At 42.4% G+C, this 18,788-nt stretch overlaps 1 protein-coding gene across 1 annotated transcript in view; it reads left to right on the top strand.

Moving 5' to 3' along the window:
• Positions 1-5,250: 5,250 nt before the first annotated feature.
• The window catches only part of SH3RF1 (SH3 domain containing ring finger 1), a 75,087-nt gene continuing 61,549 nt past the window's right edge, over positions 5,251-18,788 (top strand). The window contains exon 1 of the mRNA XM_088528122.1: positions 5,251-5,747. Within this exon, the coding sequence (XP_088384248.1) occupies positions 5,361-5,747 (387 nt within the window). The 5' untranslated portion in view covers positions 5,251-5,360. The remainder of the gene's footprint in view (positions 5,748-18,788) is intronic.

The following is an 18,788-nucleotide window of genomic DNA, read 5'->3' as shown; positions in this document are numbered from 1 at the left end:
AAAGGTGCTGTTGACTCTTCTAGCTCTTCCAGCTCCCTCTACCAATTACTGTATTTTTGTTTAAATAGTACACGTCAAGCATCTACTCTCCAGACCTTCAGTTTCTCTTAGATGCCATCATAATGATGTAATGAGGTATGGTAATGGCGGCTTCAAGTAGTTTTATGAACATTTAATGGTGACTATCCTTACAGCATTGTGTTTTTGCATATTTAAAAGGGGGTGATGTTTGGGTCCTCTGACTTGCCTCAGATATTTGTGTTTTGAAAACTTTAAACATTTGTCACTATGTCCTTGAAGAGAAAAGTTGGAATTCAGTCACTCTGACCCATTATCACCTTTTAAGTGGCTAATTACAGTTTGGTCTTGATCTCAGTCTAGAGTAACGCAATAACTACTTACATATTTATATGGCTGTCAGTTTACTCTTAGTATGAAACATAGCTGCCAGATCATCAAGAAGTTTTATACTATAACTCGTACATAGCCTTTGCAGGTGGGGAAAATTATTTAATAGCTTAAAAAATTGCTAACAACCTAGCACACTATAAAAATGGCATGCAAGTGTTCCAAAAGGTCTAAGGCAGTCAATAATTCTAAAGCTCCATCCTGAATCAGTGGCAAGTCCTTGAGAGAGCAGATCTGAATCAGACTGTAACATTCCTAGAGTAGGATTTAACAGGATTGTCCACACAGGAATGTCTCCTGTGGACAGAGCAGTAGTTCCAGAGAAGCAAAGGAGCATTAGGACCAACATACACATTAAGATCTGTAGCTTATCAGTTGGACGTAAGAATAAAAAGAATTCACTGCATAAACATATTAGGCAGGAGATTTTTGCACGTCTATTTGCTGTGTCTTTTCTAAAACCTTCAAGGCTGTGCTCTCTAGTTTGTTTTTTTTTAAATAAACATTTTCTCTGCCTTTTTTTTTAACCTTATCTGTAGTAAGGGCCATTTCAGGCTTGGTGATTAATAACATGAGGGCAAAGAGCGGCAGGGGCAGCATAAAACTCAAGTTTGCCATCAAACTGACTGATCAATATCAACCATGCTGAGCTCTGCATTGCCAATGTTATGCTAACAGTAGCCAAGCTTTAAAGAGTTTAAAGCTAGCACTAACTGCAGCATGGACATATCATTGAGAAAATAAATAAATAAACTCTTCAATGGGAAAGGAACAATGTCACAGAGGAACGTGTGAACATCCTTGCCCATTTTCACCAGGGACTGGGGCAAGTTAGCCATCCCTCACTGTGCACTATAGTTCTCATATAAATACAGTAATATCAGGATGGGCATCAGTGATAAACTCACTAAATTGATGGCAGTGAGAGTTTGCTTGACTTTTAGCCTTTGAAAGGAAATTGGAACCACATCTCCTGGGGTCACTTTCCAAGGAAATAAGATTAAGTTTTTTGGTCTGTGCTTGAGATTGATAGAAAAAGTGGTAATTACAAATGGTGAAATACCACACTGGTTGGAAAAATAGCTATAGAGGTTTGTTTTAGCATGAGGAAGTGTATATTAAAGCAAAAATGTGTTTACTCTTTTTAGTACAAATAATACTATTAAAATTCATTCCTGAAAAAAATGAAAACAAATCAAATGATTACTCCCTCAAGACTCTGTCTTCTGTTGTGAATTTTCTGATAGGACACGTCCATTTTTCAAGGATTCTTATTACTCCGATTTTTAGTCATTGAAGTGATCTCAGATTTTGAGGATGTAATTCACAAATATGTTTTATTCATCTGCTTGTTCCCACAGGCAAGTATTTGCCTTGGGAACTGCAGGGATTTGCTCTTACTCAGCATTCAGTTGCTCAGTTATGAATCTAAACATACTGACTGTTAACATTACTTTTTCAGGCATATTGGTTATCACGCCATCAGGATCGTGATCTTCAGCAACATTTTGTGGTATTACAATGAGGTAATATGGTGTTTTTCTTCTCAATGCATTTGTGTGTTTTAGCTTATATAATGCTTTTGCTCTTTAGTGCATTTGATTGCAAATGTCTGTACATTTCAAAAGATTTGCATGCTGACAAGTGGAATGCTATTCCTAAGTGTCTTATAACATTTTGCAGTCACATTTGTAAGGAAGCAGATTTGAGCGAGTATGCTGTAGTATCTGTCAGGCCCATTTCCCAATTATTTTTCATTCATTGGCAAAGCCTGGCAGAACACTCCTAAATGTATTAAAATTTGAAAGGTCTTATAGAAAACAGTAATCATACCCAGAAAAGACCAAATGATTCCTGGTAAAGAAGAGTTCTCACAGAGGTCAAATTATCTCCTCTTGTTGGCTGGCCAACTGGTCAGCCGGCCAGCATTGCTCAGAGCCAGCTCCAGCATGCACTGCCTTGTGTTTTGAAGACGAAGGGAAAACTAAGGATGCTTGGAGATGTGTTAGAAACAGGAATTATTCCAATATGGTTTGGGAGGGTGGAGGAGTAAAGAGCATGACTACATTCATGGAGAGGGCTGGAGACATAACTCCTGTGAGCTGGTTGCCCCGTCAGAGAAACAGAAGGTAGTGGCACAGGGGAAGGAGGAGTAGAGGGGTCATGGCAAGTTTATTGCACTAAGGATGCTGGACACACAACACGGGTTCGTAGTTACCAGCTCTGTGCCTGACAGACTTTTTGACTTTGCTTTTTACTTCCATCTACATCATTTCACTTCTTTCTTTCTTTATCCAGTGGCTTTCAGAAGGCAAGAAATGGCATACACTGAAAAGACAAAGCAGAGTTTGTTTCTGAAGTATAGTTTAGTACATTACATAGTACAGTATAATTCACCGTTATGAAAATATTTTAAATGGAAATTATATTTGTAAAAAGCCGGGGGGTTGACTAACTGGGAAGATAGAAGCTGTCTCATGCCTCAAATTTGTGTTTTTTATGGTTCTCTGCCAATGCAACATGCAGCCTCCTCACTGCATCAAATGGTTCCTTGCATGACCCTGCCTAAGTACAAAACTGTATGTAGGAATGGAGCGGGTTCAGGAAGAGAGGTCTCTGTGTGTGAAACATGTCCCATGAGTATGGTTCCTTGCACAGGACTACTTACTTAAATATAATAGTGCAAACCCTGCCCTCTGAGTGCTGGCATCAGCCTCTTCCACGATCTCTGAGACAAAACCCTTTATCCATAAGAGGGCAGTGCCGTACATGGGCACGCACAGCCGCAGATTTTTACATCAAGTGTCTTGGGTTGAAAATTAACTACTGCTGCTCAGGAAGTAACATTTAAGCCACTCTCATAAGTGCTTGAGCTGGTATACTAGACAAGAGTATTAATATTTTACAGACTTTACATAAAACATTATCAAAGACCAACCCTGATGAAGGGCTAATGTTTTTATCCTGCTTCCCTGAACTTTCATCTCGCTTCTCTCCTGCACCACCTGTAACGCAGTGTCGCTGTTGTTGGAACAGTCACTGTACTTTCCTTAGGCAACAAGTGAGGTTTAGCCAACAATAATTATGTTGCTTACAAAACTATATTAAGCTGGAAAGCCTGGTGAATGATTTCTATTGAACCTCGACGAGATCTTTGGAAAAGCCTATGGCCAAAAGTGCAGTCTAACTGTGAGATGAACTTTTGTTCAGGTGCAACAGGCACGTCAAGGTTTTAAAGGGAGTGGCGATTCTGCCTTGTTGTAGGGGTATAATACAGGAAAACAATGAGACGTGGGGATGTTTTTGCGTATCAGGTGTTTATACTCTTCTGTTTATGTTTCGAGACTCCCTAGGAAGCACAGACAGACCAGACCTCCCTCTGGACCAACTGAAACCACTCAGTTCATGCAGGAGGAGGGCTTGAGCTTCCACCTACTGCAGCCAGGTCTAGCGGGACACATCGGGGACACGCAGGAGCGACGCGGGGCCGCGGCCGCCCCGTGAGGGGGCCCGGGCCGCTCCATGGCGCCTCACGGGGCGGCCGCGTCCCCGGGGCGCGCGCGGTACCTGGCGGCGCGGGCCGGGGCCGGGAGGCGGAGCGGGCCGGGGCCGCCCCCCGCGTCAGCCTGCGCGGCGGGAGGGAAGGAGGGCGGAGGGCCGGGCCGGGAGCCTCGGCGCGGCCGCGGCGGGAGCGGCACCAGCGGCGCGAGCGGCGGCGGCGGCGGCGGCGGCTCCTGCCGGGAACAAAGCGGCGGTGAGTGCGGGGCCGGGCTCGGCCGCCCCCTTGGCCCCGGCGCGAGCCCCTCTGCGGGCGGCGGCCGCAGGCCTCGGCGTGACAGCCCCGCGGCGGGGAGCGCCGCGCCGGCGGTTCCGTGTGGGTGTGCGGGCAGCGAGCGGCTCCCGCGCGGCGGGCGAACCCCCCGGGCGCCGCCCGCGCCGCCTGTTGAGCCGCCTCCCGCCACTTCCTGGCGAGCGTCCCCCCTTTCCCTTCCCTTCCCTTGTTCGCCTTCCCTTCTCTCCCCTCCGCGTCGCTCCCTCCCTCGCCCGCCGCCAGCGGCTTTGCTGTGCAAATTAAACGGCGCGAGGAGCGCCTGCCCCGGCCTCCGTCCCCGCTCGCGTCCTGCGAGCGATATTCCAGCGGCACTTCCTGCCGGGAGCGCAGGGCGATAGTTGGGAAGTGCAGGGTCCCCGGGAAGCGGCTCCTCGCCGGGAGCTCGGAAGCCCGTGAGCCCCTGGCAGCTTCCAGGGCTGCTCCCCATAATCTGTTGCTTCACGTTTCACAGCAGCGCTGGAAATGGTAGAAGTCTCTTCTGCTCCCGCTGGCTTCAGCACGATTCCCCCGTGCTCCTCCCTGCTGGCGAGGCCTCCTTGTTGTGGCACGAGCTGTAGTTTATTGACCCTCAGATTTGTCACCTTTCATTGTGGGGAGAGCAACCTCAAATGAACGTACAGGGATGCAGGTGTATCGAGCTGATTTTTTTTTTCGTAGTTTCTGCTTTATTAACATGTTGTCTTGGGGAGGCATCTATTTGTTCTGGAATTATTTGAGAAAACTGAAGATGTTCCCAGAAATCTATTAGTATTTACTGTAGCATTTGGCATTGATTAGTATTTACTGTAATATTTTAACTAGACATCTGTGTTAATCTAAGCTGCTATTGCTGTTACGTATTTATTGCTATTTAGGAGTTCATGTAGGGTGACTTTTTTTTTTTTTAAAGCTTGTGTTAGGTTAGAGAGCTTTTATTTATCTTGTACATTGCGTGAATATCTTCAGATAATGCAGTTCTCCTGACTCCTTTTCTCAGGTTATTAATGCCTTTTTTTTAAACCCTGAAAAAAAATTCAGAGCACAGCTGGAAGAGGAATGGATGTAACATGATATCCTTGGAGTGCGCAAAACACGCAAATTCTGCAAAGATTTGCTTTTCCGGTTGAGTAACATAACGAAAATGGATGAATCAGCTCTGCTGGATCTGTTGGAGTGTCCTGTTTGCTTAGAACGCCTTGATGCTTCTGCAAAAGTCCTGCCTTGCCAGCACACGTTTTGTAAGCGCTGTCTGCTGGGCATCGTGAGCTCTCGAAATGAGCTTCGGTGCCCAGAGTGCAGGACTTTGGTGGGCTGCGGTGTTGATGAACTCCCCAGTAATATTTTGCTTGTCAGACTACTGGATGGCATCAAACAGAGGCCTCGGAAACCTGGCACTGGTGCTGGGACTGGCAGCACAACTGCGTTAAGGGTCCCGGTCAACACGGCTGCAAACTGCGGATCGAAGGACCCTCAGAGCTCTCAAGCTGGACAGCAGCAAAGAGTGCAAGCACGGAGCCCTCCCGTTAGAGTAAGTACCAAGCTTTGTGTTGTGGAGTTGGTATTTTGTTGCAATTCTATCTTTTTCTGCACTTTTTCAAAACAGTTGGTGGTCTTCCCTTTGGAGGAAAGGCAATCGGATGGATAGTTCAGGTGGCAGAACAAAATAGTTGGGAGTACTGTTTTAGACTACTGGCAAAACCAGTATTGGTTTACTGTTCTGTAAATACCAATTAGTTAAGGATTATCCTTTCTTTTTGAATCTTCAGTTGATGAGGTAGGGAGAAAACCATCTCCATACCTTAAATGTCTTTTAGAAGGAAGTTACATAGTCATAACGCGATGATTTATGTCGAAAGCTTGAGCAAGGAAAGCTTAAAGATAAACATCTTGTGAAGAACAGCACTTGAACTTGTTCCTGGTTTGTCACCTGCAAGACTGGAGACTGTATTTTGACTGTTGCACTTCCTGTAATGATTCAGGTCAGCAGTGAGGTTCTTTTAGGTTAGATATAATAAATGTTTAGAAACAAGCAGGGAAACTTGCTCTTGTTCATCAAAGTTTTGCCATTGCCTTCTAAGGAGCTAGACTTTCACTTTTTTTTTGTTTTGTTGTTAGTATATTTGATTTGCTGTGATTGATAATTTAATTGTACTTTTATTTTCCTACTTTCTTGAAGATTTTTATCCTCTAAGTAGTTTTCCCAATATTTTTCCTTCTAAGTAATTAGAAAATCTGTGTGCTGGGATTGGGGGGGAAAAATGCCTTATGGCTGTATTCTTGTCCCTGCAGATCCGTGCAAGCTGTAAACTCTGGCATACCTTATGCTGAAGGCTTCAGTAGCCTCATTTATGATTATCTGTTCTAGAACCTGTGTTTGGAAAAATCATTTTAGGAAATGACTGACCTTGCTTGTTTTAGCTAATAACAAGGCAGACTAGTTTCTCTGAAAGGCTTTGCCACACATTTTATGAAGCCTGTACACTCAGAGCTTCAGTGTTTGAGGTGAATCTCCAAGCGACTAGGTGTTTTCTTTCCCGTTTTGCTTCAACTCGAAGCAAAATGCCTGTGTAACTCCTTTATGTACTGTCATGTAGACCGCAGTAAATAACTCTGTGATTCCAAAGACTGCTTCCCCTCTTAAAGGTTTCTGGTGCAGCGAGGTACTACATATGTGAATGAATGCGCTTCAGAATTTCTCAAAAACTTATTAGAAAAATAATAAAACTGAATATAGAATATTTTGCTCTCTTTTTAATGTTCTGCAATATCCTGTTGAGTATCATTTGCATTTCCAGATGTTTTGTAGAGTTGAAAGTGATAACATATGGATTGTTGCTTCAAGTTGCTTCAATTTATTAGTTATGTTATACCATGTGCCATTGAAATTGTGGCCATGTGGATTCGTCATGCAATTAACTGATACTCAGTGAATATTATTAGCAGACTAGAGCACTTTACAGTAAATCTGAATACATCTTTGTTTCCAGGGTTTCAAAGTTCCTTAAGGTAATACGAGCATTCTTGTGTCTTCTTTCCTATGGGGAAAAATTATGTTCCCATCTTTTGTCCACTTAGCCCAGAGTCCCCCTTGTATTAGAAAAGCAGTGATTCAAAAACATGAGCTTACCCTGAAGGGTAGGGACGGGGAGCAAAGAGGAACTTGCTGTATGAAAAGGGGTTTAAGGAAAAAAAATCAGAAAATAAAATGCCAATTTAATGGACAACGTTGAGGTGAATGCTCTATTTGTTTTGCCAACTGTAGCATAAAGATGGTTATAAATGCAACTCCACTCTGGGAGTCGGGGAAAAAAATCTGTTTCTAGATGAGTGGCAGGGTCAGATTTCTTGAACTAATTTTGCTGAGGGGGAACTAATAAATGAAAGCTGCTGTTACACTAAATGAAGTGCATGTCGATGAGGGCTGTCAAGTCATAAACATTCTGCCTGTACCCCGAAGAAATACTAAACTCGTAAATGCCCGTTTAGAGGATGCCGTGGTTTTCAGGAACGGTTAATGCGGAGCTGCAGCCCCGTTGCTGGCGTCCCCCGCGCTGCGCTCAACGCGCCGGCGCTGAGCGGCCTGGAGCCCTCCGGAGCGACGGAGCCGGGCCGGGGCGTCGCTCACGGACCCCCCTGCGCTGACCCTCGCCGCAATCCTGATGATCCTGCGCCACTGGAATAACTGTGTTTCCCTTCCCTTTTGCCACGCGTGCCCCCTGCTCCTTTCCCTGGATGCCGGTCGGAGCAAGGCAGCGCAGGGCTCTACCCGTCGTGAGCCTCTGTTCTGCCCCACAGCTCTGCTCCCAGCCAGCTTGCCTGAGAGGACACATAATAGTTAAGCTCATGCCGCAGCGCTCTCTTTTGTGTGGGGGCTAATTTAGTGCTTTCTTTAGTGAAAACCTTTCTGCTTTGACAGCTCCTAAGGGTATTAAGACCTGCAGCCTGCTGTTAGAAATGGCCATCAGGAGCGAGCATCTGGGGGCTAGTCAAGGGCTGTGTTATCACGTGAGCCTGCTTTCCTTAAAAAGATGATGTGAAAATATATAGTGTACCTGCTTTCAAGTTTATGTTCTTATTATGATTTTTCTCACTTTTTTAAAAAAGTATGCCAAGCGTATGTATGTATGAATATAAGTATTAAGTTCCTTAAGGTAGTTTTACTGTGCATGCTTACTGAAGGAGTCTTAAACTTAACCGTGCCCATTGGTAGCAATTGGAGATATGCTTTAATGTCTGAACGAGAAGACAGGCTTATCTTAAAATGACTTTAAGATGATACGTGTATTTTTTTTCTTAAACTCATATATGCCTAAGACATGCTAATTCTCCTGCTACTTTCTTTATAGTCCAAGTAGTTTCTTAGCATAAGAGCTGTCTTCTTAGTGACAGTGAAATCCCTAGCCAAGTTGTCTGTATAGTCTGAAAAGCCTATTATGGTTGACTTTTTATGGAGGCTGGTCTCCGAACTGAGTGTAGGTAGGCCGAAATAAGGGAATAATTCACCTTTTCAAATGTGTGGGTATCTCAAAGGTTAGCCATGCTAAATAGTGCTGATTCTTATGCTGAATGAATATCGACAGTGTAATCCCAATGCATTGTGCTGTATGTCACTGAAAAAAATTGATGCAGACAGAAAAGTCTTAAGAATGCTTTCCCTTCCCCCCTCCCTTCTCCCTGTCTTTAATCTGTTGGCAAACTAGAGAAACCCCTGGTAATACGGCTTCTGGTGAGTTGTGCAAGGAAAATGGTAAAGGATGATCACATCAATTAGAAGATGTTTGTTCAGGTGTTGAAGGGGACTTCCTACCTGCCTGACTAAATTCTTCCTCAGTGTGCTCCTAATGCTTTGTTTTCCTCTTGGGAATCCCTGACATTTCAGATGTTTGCAGTAAGCTTGTCTAACTTGGGGGCGAAAGAAAAACTTAACAGAAGAAGTTTGTTACATGAATTTCTATTAAGCTTAGTCATGTTACACTGTATTATCAATCCACATTTCCACTCTCACGCTTGTCTACGCAGGAAAGTCATAGGAAAACTCTCAGCCCCAAACCCACAGTGCTGCAGCAGCCGTCGCTTGGGCTCGGTGGACATGCCTGGGAACCACTGAAGCAGCTAAAATGCCAAAAAATGGAGAGAGATTTTTTTCTTTTCCTTCCTTCCTTCCTGCCAGCCAGGTGTTTGAGCTCAGCACACAAGTTGGGGCACTAGGGACACTGGGCCACCTTATGCTAGTGAGAACTTGAGCTTCTCTGACTAGCTGTTGGACTGAGTGCATGACGTTAGCAGTCGTTTTTCTTTCATCCCAAATGCCCTGGAGAAAATACAGACTCTTTAGCAGGATTCATAGGTCTGGTAGGACCTGGAATGAATGCTGCTGTTGTTGCCACCACAGTCCTTGGCCAGCTAATATCCTGGCAGGGACTTTGTCACCAGGAAGCTCTTAATGTGGTTGAAAATGTGCCATTTGTAGGTCAATAACAACACTAACAAAGCATTGAAAACACACATGGGGGTAGTCAAGCATAATAGCAGGTATAGATTGGAATAGATGTTCTGATCAGCTGTAAACAAGAGTAAATAAGAATGTTGTATCATTAAGCACCCCCTGGTCAGCATGCTCCTAGAAGAGATCTGCTCTGTGGTGAATGGATCAAATGGCAAAGTACACAATTGGGGAAAAATGTAGTTGTAAAAACTTGTTAGAAGCAGTCAAGTTTCATGATTGTTTTCTGTCCTGGCAGGTTAGAAAATCATTATCTGATTGGTGGCCAATCTTGAGGTTGTATTCGTATGAATTTGTACAAATATGGCTTTTCCCTCTTATTAAAGACAGAAAAAAAAAGTGCATCTAAATATTTAGACTATTCAGTTTTAAATATGTTTCTGGATGTGTTCCCTCTCATGGAAGTAAGGAGAGGCAAGGTGCAAATTTTCCTATGTGAAATCTTTTAATTTGAGAAAGTGGAGCTAGATGTCTGTTAATACTCTGCAGTAATAGATAGAAAACACTTTGAGCAAATTAGCATGTCTCTAAATCATACATGCACATTTTGTTTGCTCTCATGCTCTCTGAGATACCAAGTTCTGGTTATACATTGACAATTGTACGATTTTAACTATTTTTTCCTGAAACGCTTTTGTATCCTGTGTTAACTAGATAAAATTGAATAGATATTATAAATAGAAAAAGAAAATAGCCTGTCATGGTATTACTGTGTTTCCTCTGCTAGATAACTAGTTAAGTAAAGGGAGAGAAAGAGAAGAGATGAGAAAAAGGAGGGATTGTCTCAGTATCTAAAGGCTTTGGGCTGTGGATTCAGGGCTTCCGGCTCCGTTCCTGGCTCTGCCACAGGCTTCTTTTATAACCTTGCACGAAGTCACTCAAAGCTCTTTGTGCCTCTGTTTCCCATCTGCAGATATGACTGATAGTACCGCTTTTGTCCCACTCGCTTTAAGCGATGGAGCCTTGAGTGCAGAGATTGAGACATTTTATTTTGGATATACGTCTTATGTCTCTTACAATGGATGTACAGTCTTGGCTGAGGTCATTAGATGCTACTGTTCACTCTTTACTTAGTAGTTGACTTCCAGATTACTGGAGAGCTCTTGATAGTCCATTTCCTGTCCCACAGATGGTCCGGTGGCTAGTGTTAAATTGTCAAAGGGGTTTCATTTTGCATTTAGGTGTGTAACTGTGAATTGCCTCAAGACCTCAGGGAGGAAAAGGGTGATGCATAAAATAAAAAACTCTAGAAGCTTGTTTTATATTACTCTTGATCTAGGAAAGTTTATATCTGACTCGAATACTTGAGTGTATTTTGAAAAGAATAAAAAAAGAATGTTTAATGTGAATAATGCTGGCGCTACAGGAAAAACCTACAGGAAAAGTTTTGTGTTTTGAACCTTGATATCGATCTTTCCCTATAAGCTGCATTGTAAAATAGCTAAATAAATACATTGCACTAGTCTTTTAGAAAACAATTGGCTTTTGAAAGTATGGCACTCGGATATGATACTTCACCATCACTTTTTTTTTTCCTTCCAGTTGAATGTTGTTATTTCTCTATTTTTGTGGACTTTTTTGGATCAGCTTACCTGAAATAAGGTTGTGTCTCTTTTCCCTCTACTCAGTGATTTTAGCTAGTGAGTTATAAGCTATCAAAACGTTTTGCTTATTTAGGAAAAAAAAAGGAATCTTCCACACAGAAAGGAAGTCAGAAGATGTAACTTTAATGAACTCATGAAAGGCAACTTTTTTTTTTTTACCTAAATAAAAATATCTTTGTTTGTCTTATTAGCATATAAATTAAACATCACTAAAAATGTTAAGTAGGCAGTCCACGGAATACCAATAATTGTTGTGTTTCTTAATGCACAGTGTCTGACATTTTGTGATTGCTGCTCCTTTTCTGTGGTTTCTTACATAGGTTGAAATGTAGGAAGAGCTGAAGGGGCCAATTAAAAAAGGACTCGGCTAGAAATTCCTCTCTCCTGTCTTTTACTGGAGTAAATATTTAAGGGATCCTTCCTCCTCTTAACCCAATGTCTGGGGTATGTGTGGGGTCCGCAGAGAAGGGCGTCTGCAGTAGTAACTGGAAACTTACCCTGCTCAGTTGCTTGCCACTCTTTCACTGGGCTGCCCTTGCTGGCCGATTGCTTCTGAGCTGCGCTCATCCAGGACTCACCTTTATATATCCTTATATCTTTACATATGCTTTACACCTTCCTTGGGCTCCACTCCTGCCCTTTATGGCCTTATTGACCGTATTTAGCACACTGCTTTGAAGACGAGGCATCATGTTGTATCTTTCTTCTCTTTTACATCCAGCTTGTCTTTGACACTTGCTATGAGAAACAGAGGGAAAAAATAAAGAATAAGAATCTGTTAAAGAATCGGAGCTGCAGAACCTCGCGTGGTGTTTATGGCGCAGAGCAGAACGCACTGGTTATTAGCATTGCTTTGCTTGTGCTCATTCTCCAGTTGCAAAAGAGACTCCTCCTGTCCGCTCCTGTTTACTAACAAAACGTTGTGAATTTTGGATCAGTCGTGTTAGATTAGTTTCTTTTTTAACTTCTTCTTTTCGTACTATCCAACCAGTATCCCTGAAGAGTCCTACCTATGCCCAAGAACGGCTACTTTCCTGCTTTGAGGTGAGCTGAATTCACCCTAGGGAGTGAGCAGAGCTGAAGGGAGAGCCGCGTGTGCAGGAAAGCGCTCTGTCCTGCACTGCTCCTCCTTGCTCTCCTTCCAAACACACAAAGATTCCTCCAGCCTTTCTGATCCGTCTCGACAACCTAATGGATACCTTGACTGTGGCGTGCGCCTGGAATACTGAAAAGTAGTGGTGCTACAGACTGTGTTATTTATAGATTTCTACCTTGCTATAGATTGGAGAGGGAGAAGGGGAAATAACCTGACAGAAGAGCTTTGGAGAACTTGAAGAGCTGGTTAGAGATGTTTGCCCCTTTACCAGTGTTGTTGATGGGCTTCAGTTATATTTTCACATGCCTGCTACAAGAGGCACGTCTTAGGGTAAGGAAGGAATTATGGCAGCGTTTTGGTAGCCCCTCACTCCCCTTGGGTTTAGAGAGCCATCAGATTCAGGCCCAGCAGAGCCGCCTGTGAAGCGAGCAGCCTGGCAGGGATGTCCTGGGCACACAGCACTGCCTGTGCCACCATGGCCCTGGGTGGACAGCGAGACAGCAGCGTTGTCACCTCTCAGACTGCCGGAATAAACAGTGGTGCTGGTCCTGCTCAGAGCCTGGCTCAACTGGGAGTGCCTAAACAACTGCTTCCATTTGTCTCAGTTGCATGGTTATGCTTGGGCCTCGTGCAGTTTGGGCACCAAGCCCTGGGCTGTTCTTGCTCAGCACAGGGGTCAGCAGTTACCTCATTCTGTCTCTTCTGCATCCTGTTATATTCTAGAAAATAGTCAGCATTCAAAAAGATGCACTTCTAGAGCATAGACACCACTATTATTACCATTTTTCTCAGTGATACTCCCTAAGTAACTGATTTGTGTTCTGCTGTTTCTCCTCTATGTATTAACTGGGAAGCATTAGGGTGAGAGCTCACAAGTTGTAATCCTTTCCATTGACACAGATCGGGGAGGCATCTCTGTCTTCACTTCATGGTTACAGCAGTGATCGTGAGATGTCCACCTCCCACGTGGGAAGGACAAGCTAGTCAGGATTGGGTTTTGGCTCGCTGCAGCCTCTGGAGAGCAAATAGGGAAGAGGATGGTCAGTGGTGCCAACAAGTCAACTATGGACTATGCACATATGAGCAATGCAGCATGGAAACCATCTATTCCTGTACTGTTAGAAGCTGCCGCGTACCGCGCTCGTCGTGTTGCTCAGTTATGTGATTTCTGTTACCCAGAGTCAAATTTTTGTAGCGTACATGCTTGAACACTTCATAATTTTAAGTAGTTTAATTTCTTTTCAAGGCATCTATTCCTATTTTGTTTGGCCCTTGATCAAACCAACATTTTTTTTACATCTGTAGCAGGAGTACTCAGGCTATTCAGAGTGAAACACCGGGCCCGTGAGAGCAGGCGCCTGTCCCCTCACGTGGGTTCAGTACCCTCTTGTGCACATAAGCGCCTGCCTTCTCCCTCGTGCTATCTTTCTCTCAGTAATTTTGCTCAAAACAGTGCTGATGTGTTCGTCCTTCCCCACATAACCTTCAAAATATGTTTCAAGTTTGTGGATGAGGGTTTTTTGACGTATGAGCTCTGATTGGTTTTAACTGTCCTTTCCGTCTTCCAAACAGGCATGACTCTTTAGAGTTAAATGTAGGTTGTCTGTTTTCACTTACTATAAATGTGCAGATTTTTTTTTTAAGATTTTTTTTTCCTCGCCAGGAAGTATATTATTAATCACAAAAGCATTTGATCAAAGGTAAGGATTTGAACGTTGCTTAAAAATTAATACAGATACCATAGTTTTCTTCTCTGAAGTGAAGAAGTGCCAACAGTATTGCAGAGATTTTTAATTTTTAGTTAATAAGGAAGCCAAGTGAGGCTCTGGTGAACATCCTGTTGGACTTTGTGCACCTGAAATACTCAAAAACAAAAAACCCTTTTCTTGGTCTTTGTTAGAGAAATTACTTTTGTTTCATGGCACTGATGTTACAGTAAGGCAAGGCAATTCTACTTTGCTTTTCATAAAGGGAAGATGTGTGTGTTACATTTCTTGCCTTCTATTTCTCAGTCCCTATCTATTCAAAATATATTTATATGTTAAAAGCTTGTTCAAGAATTAAAGCCCCATTCTATGTCATGTTCTGAACCTCATGTTCTGAACCACAGTTTGGTAATAACAAGCTATTTGAAAAGCTCTGGTTAAGGACAACAGTAGTACTCACTCCTACAAGACTTTGAAGCTGCTGAGCTAAAAGAATAGAAGGGAGTCTTATTTGCACAGAGGTGCAAGAGGATCAATACTGAGGAAATTGAAGCAATTGTGTTCATTAATTTTTCATTATCATGTTATCTTTGTTTTTTTAGGTTAGAGTATGCATTCCGACTTGTATGAGGGGCTCTGAAATACCAAGGCACTACTGACTCTTTGATTTAAAAAGTGTTAAGATGAAAAGTATTCAGAGATGATCAGATGACTATCTGACTTGGCATATATAGGGCATAGCTGTTCTAAAAGCTTATTTTAAACAAACACAGTAAGGATAAATTCAGCGTGCTGTGGTAATATGCCTCCGAGTAAGATGAAGCTCCTACTCTGAAGCGCGCAGTTTGCTGAAAGAAAATCAGCATCTCGGGGACAACCTTCGCTCTTACGTATGTCAGAGCCCCCCTCTCTTTTATGGTCGTCTTTTTCTTGGGCTAGATGAAGATCTGAGAGGAGAATCTTGAATCTAATCCACACTAGAACAGTTAAGCCATTTTCAAAACCTGTTTAATTTGACACAGTTTTAAATCTATAGCCTTATTAAGTTAACAAGCCTTCAGCCTTGCCACCATGCTCCATAATCCTCTTAGATCTGCAGCCTAAGCAAGGCAGGGATAGTCAATAAGTAGATGAATAGATAATCTTTCAGTAGACATATTGGCCTTCAGGACTAAGTGTTGATATCTGTACTGGCTTTTGAAATGTGGAGAAACACTGACCCTAACTTCTTTTGAGCACCTCACTACTTCCTCAGTACCTCCAGCTAGAGGAAAAAGTTGCAAGGACTGCAACTTTATTTTGTTAGTGAAGGATTAACAAATGCAGTAAAATTAGTAAAGGTTTTGAATGTTAAGTGGGATAAATATATTTGCATATACACAAAAACAAATAAACTAAATGATTTTAAATGCTTACCAGCACTACCCCCAGCTGTGTTTTTAAAATTTTCAGGCAATCAGAAGCCCAGAATTTTGAAACTGTTGATGTAAAGAATATGGTGCTGACCACTGCACGCTGCATCAGTATTTTTTGTAGCCATGCTGACCTTCTGCGTGGATGTTCACAGCCTAATTCCCGTGGCAGTGAAATCTCAAGTGTATCATGGAAGAATTCACCCTGACTCACAAGATCCTTGCCCCACGTGTTCACCCAACGCAGGGGCAGGAGCAGAGGAGGTAGATGTGAGTCACCTCGAGCATCTCTCAGGCCTGACCTGCAGCCCACAAGTGGGAAGAGAAGAGTACGCGGGGAGTAGGAAGCATGGAGAGAAGCACTTATCCTGCTGGAGGAATGGGAGGAGGCTTCTGCGAGGAAATGAGTGAATCGCAGAGAAATCTTGAGTGCTGATGGGTGATAAAGACCTGGCAGATCGAATGGGAGGAAAAAGGATGAATGGTGTTGAAAGAAAACAAAACTATAGTAGTAGACTTGACATGGCAATAGACAAACCAGATGTAGAAGGATGAAGAAAACAGATCAAGCAAAGGGTATTCGCTCACTGGAGGTGTAGAATTGGGTCTGGAGACCTAGTGAGAAGGAAGTGCTAATGAAACAAGTTGAAGAGGTAAACTGATATTTGAGGAAGATTTTGAAGAGCATCAAAAGAGGAAAAGATGATAAGGAATAATTGGCTAGATGTGGTGTGAGTTAATCTTATTGCCTCACGTGCTATCCGTTTGCTCCTAGTACATTTTGTATTTTATTTTTCATCACTTATTTTTAAACACTGTGTCATGTCCTAGATAGTCCTTACGGTATTTTGCTTTCAGATGGATGCAGAACTTCCTATTCAGTATCCTGAGGGCTTTTTCATACATGTCTCTAATGTAGTTTTTGATTCTTCACAGGAAAATCCTAAAAATGTCAGTTGTTACTACTAATGAACAGTTCTTATAGTTTTTTTCCTAATTTTCCTGAAATTACTTTACATTTTTTAAGAACGTTTATCATCTAATACTGAAACCTCTTGAGTCGATGAAAGTGTACTTCTAACTTTAAATTACATGTATCCACATTAAGAGTTGTTCAGGGGATCTATACTTTTTCATATGGTCATAATTTTGGTGCAGGCAGTGGGGAGCTAATGTGGTTTATTGACCAGCTCCCCCGCTTTGAAAGTAATGGCATGAAAGAGGCCAGTTTTAATTTTAATTGGCACAAGGGAGGAAATGGTTATCCTTTCCACTCCTTAGAAACCTTGTATGTTTTTATTTCATTAAAAATAATAAGATGTTGAATACTGTGTCTAATGCAATTAAACTAAGAGTATTTGTAATTGCATGCTAGCGTTTGATAGGCTGAAACTAAGTCTTCTTTTGGTCAGACATTGTAGAAAACTTTGGAAGAATACTTGGAATACTTGATAAAAATACATTTAGGATTTTGTTACACACTTGTTTCAAGTGTGCATAATCTGCAGTAAAGGGTTTTAGGAATATGATTCAAGTTAAAAAACAACTGTCAGGAAATAGTTGTGTGGGGTGTTTTGTTTTTTAATGTGGCAGTCAAAGAATTCTACATGCAATCTTGTGCGCCATTTTAAAAATATGTTCTGAGTGATACTTGTTGTAATGTGGAGTCCTTAATCCTTTTTTTGGGTGTATTGTGCGTTTGAAATGTCTGTGAGGCATATGTAGTTACCCTTAATTTTTTGAAGTTGATGGGAGTCATGAGATTTGATGCAATAGATCGCTTGGTGAAGCTTATGTTCCTTTTTATTGGTTTTCTTGTAGACCGTGGTTCTCTGGGAGTATATTTTCGTCTTTAATGTACTGCTGTGTTCACAAATACACAGATTAAATTAGAAATGATTAAAAATGAAGAAATAAAATTCTCTGAAGCATTTTTGTACTTTCACTGAGTAGGAGGATGTGGATTTACAGCATGCAAAGGCACAGTCTTCAGCAGGAATCCACATATGGGGAATTTCCCCTCCACCTAGGCGGGGAACTTCAGTGTGACTCCGCTTAGGTAGAGTCACATTGAAGCCCAGTCACACACAACCAGATTCAAGTTCAAGCTGGTTTATGTGAATCAAACTCTATGAATCAAACAGAAATACTGACTTGGTAATTGTCGTTATTAGATATGTCTTATAGTTAGGAAAAGTTGTCTACCATATGTTTCAAGCAAATGTTAAATGGTTGGCTCCAGGAATACGTCCAGTTTTGTTCGGGGAAGATGCCTCCTTTTGCCGGATACATCATTTTCATACTAAGCAGATCACCTTGCCCTCAGGTCTGGATATTTGGCCTCAGTCTCTCTCAGGAAATCATTGCTTGCTCTCCTTTAAGTGCTAGCTGTTCACAGTGTAAGGTAGGTTCATGATTTTCCTAACAACAGTTACTCCTTCTCCATATTGTGTTTAGGGGAGGAGAAGAGCAGGGAAACATCATGCCAGTCCATGGCTTTCTACCTTGGCAGAGCCCCAATGCTTCCTATGACAGGAAAACCAAATCCTGCCCTTGCTGATGTTTCAATGCAGACTGAGTGCAGCCTTGATTTCTGTAGTCTAAGCTGGATGCCTTATTTGCTGCCAAACTGTGTTTTCCTTTTTGGAGGAGGCAGTTGATTTTTATTAAGCTAAATGAATATGACTGTCTTAGCAGTACTCAGTGAATGACCTGGCATCTGATTCGTGCTGCCTTTCAAAAATAAAGGCTATTTTAGCTGATTTGTGTTTCCTTCCAGTGTTTGAAGCTTATTAGAAGAAATCTGTCCGAAGTGGTCTTATGTAAATAACCTCTGTATTGATATTTTTCTAGGTCTTGTAGATGTAGGGGGGAAAAAAAGCAATTTTCAAGTTTGCTTTGAAAATATTCATTGGGAAATACACTATTGGAATGCAGCAACGTGTTAATGGCTGCCATGAAAATAGATCTGGTACAGCTTAATGAGTGTGGGAGATACCCTCCTGGAAAGGGACACTCGTCTAAGTGTTTCTGTGGTAGCTGAAATGATAGAAACTGCTGCTTAAAGGCGTTGAAAAATCTGGCCTAATAAATCAGGAGCAGGGGCAAGTACCCTATGAGGTCTGACAGAACTGGCCATAAATACTGGAGCTGGGTCTTGATTTAGTGCCTCAGGAAAAAAAGGATCTGTCAGAGGTGGGGGATGAAGCAGAGGTGAATGTGAACTAGAAAGGTAAGAGAAAAAGCTC

This window comes from Tinamus guttatus, unplaced genomic scaffold, assembly GCF_059628265.1.
Source record: "Tinamus guttatus ecotype Peru unplaced genomic scaffold, ASM5962826v1 Tinamus_guttatus_pri_ptg000301l, whole genome shotgun sequence".
Lineage (NCBI taxonomy): Eukaryota > Metazoa > Chordata > Aves > Tinamiformes > Tinamidae > Tinamus > Tinamus guttatus.
This window is presented reverse-complemented; position numbering and strand designations above follow the sequence as displayed.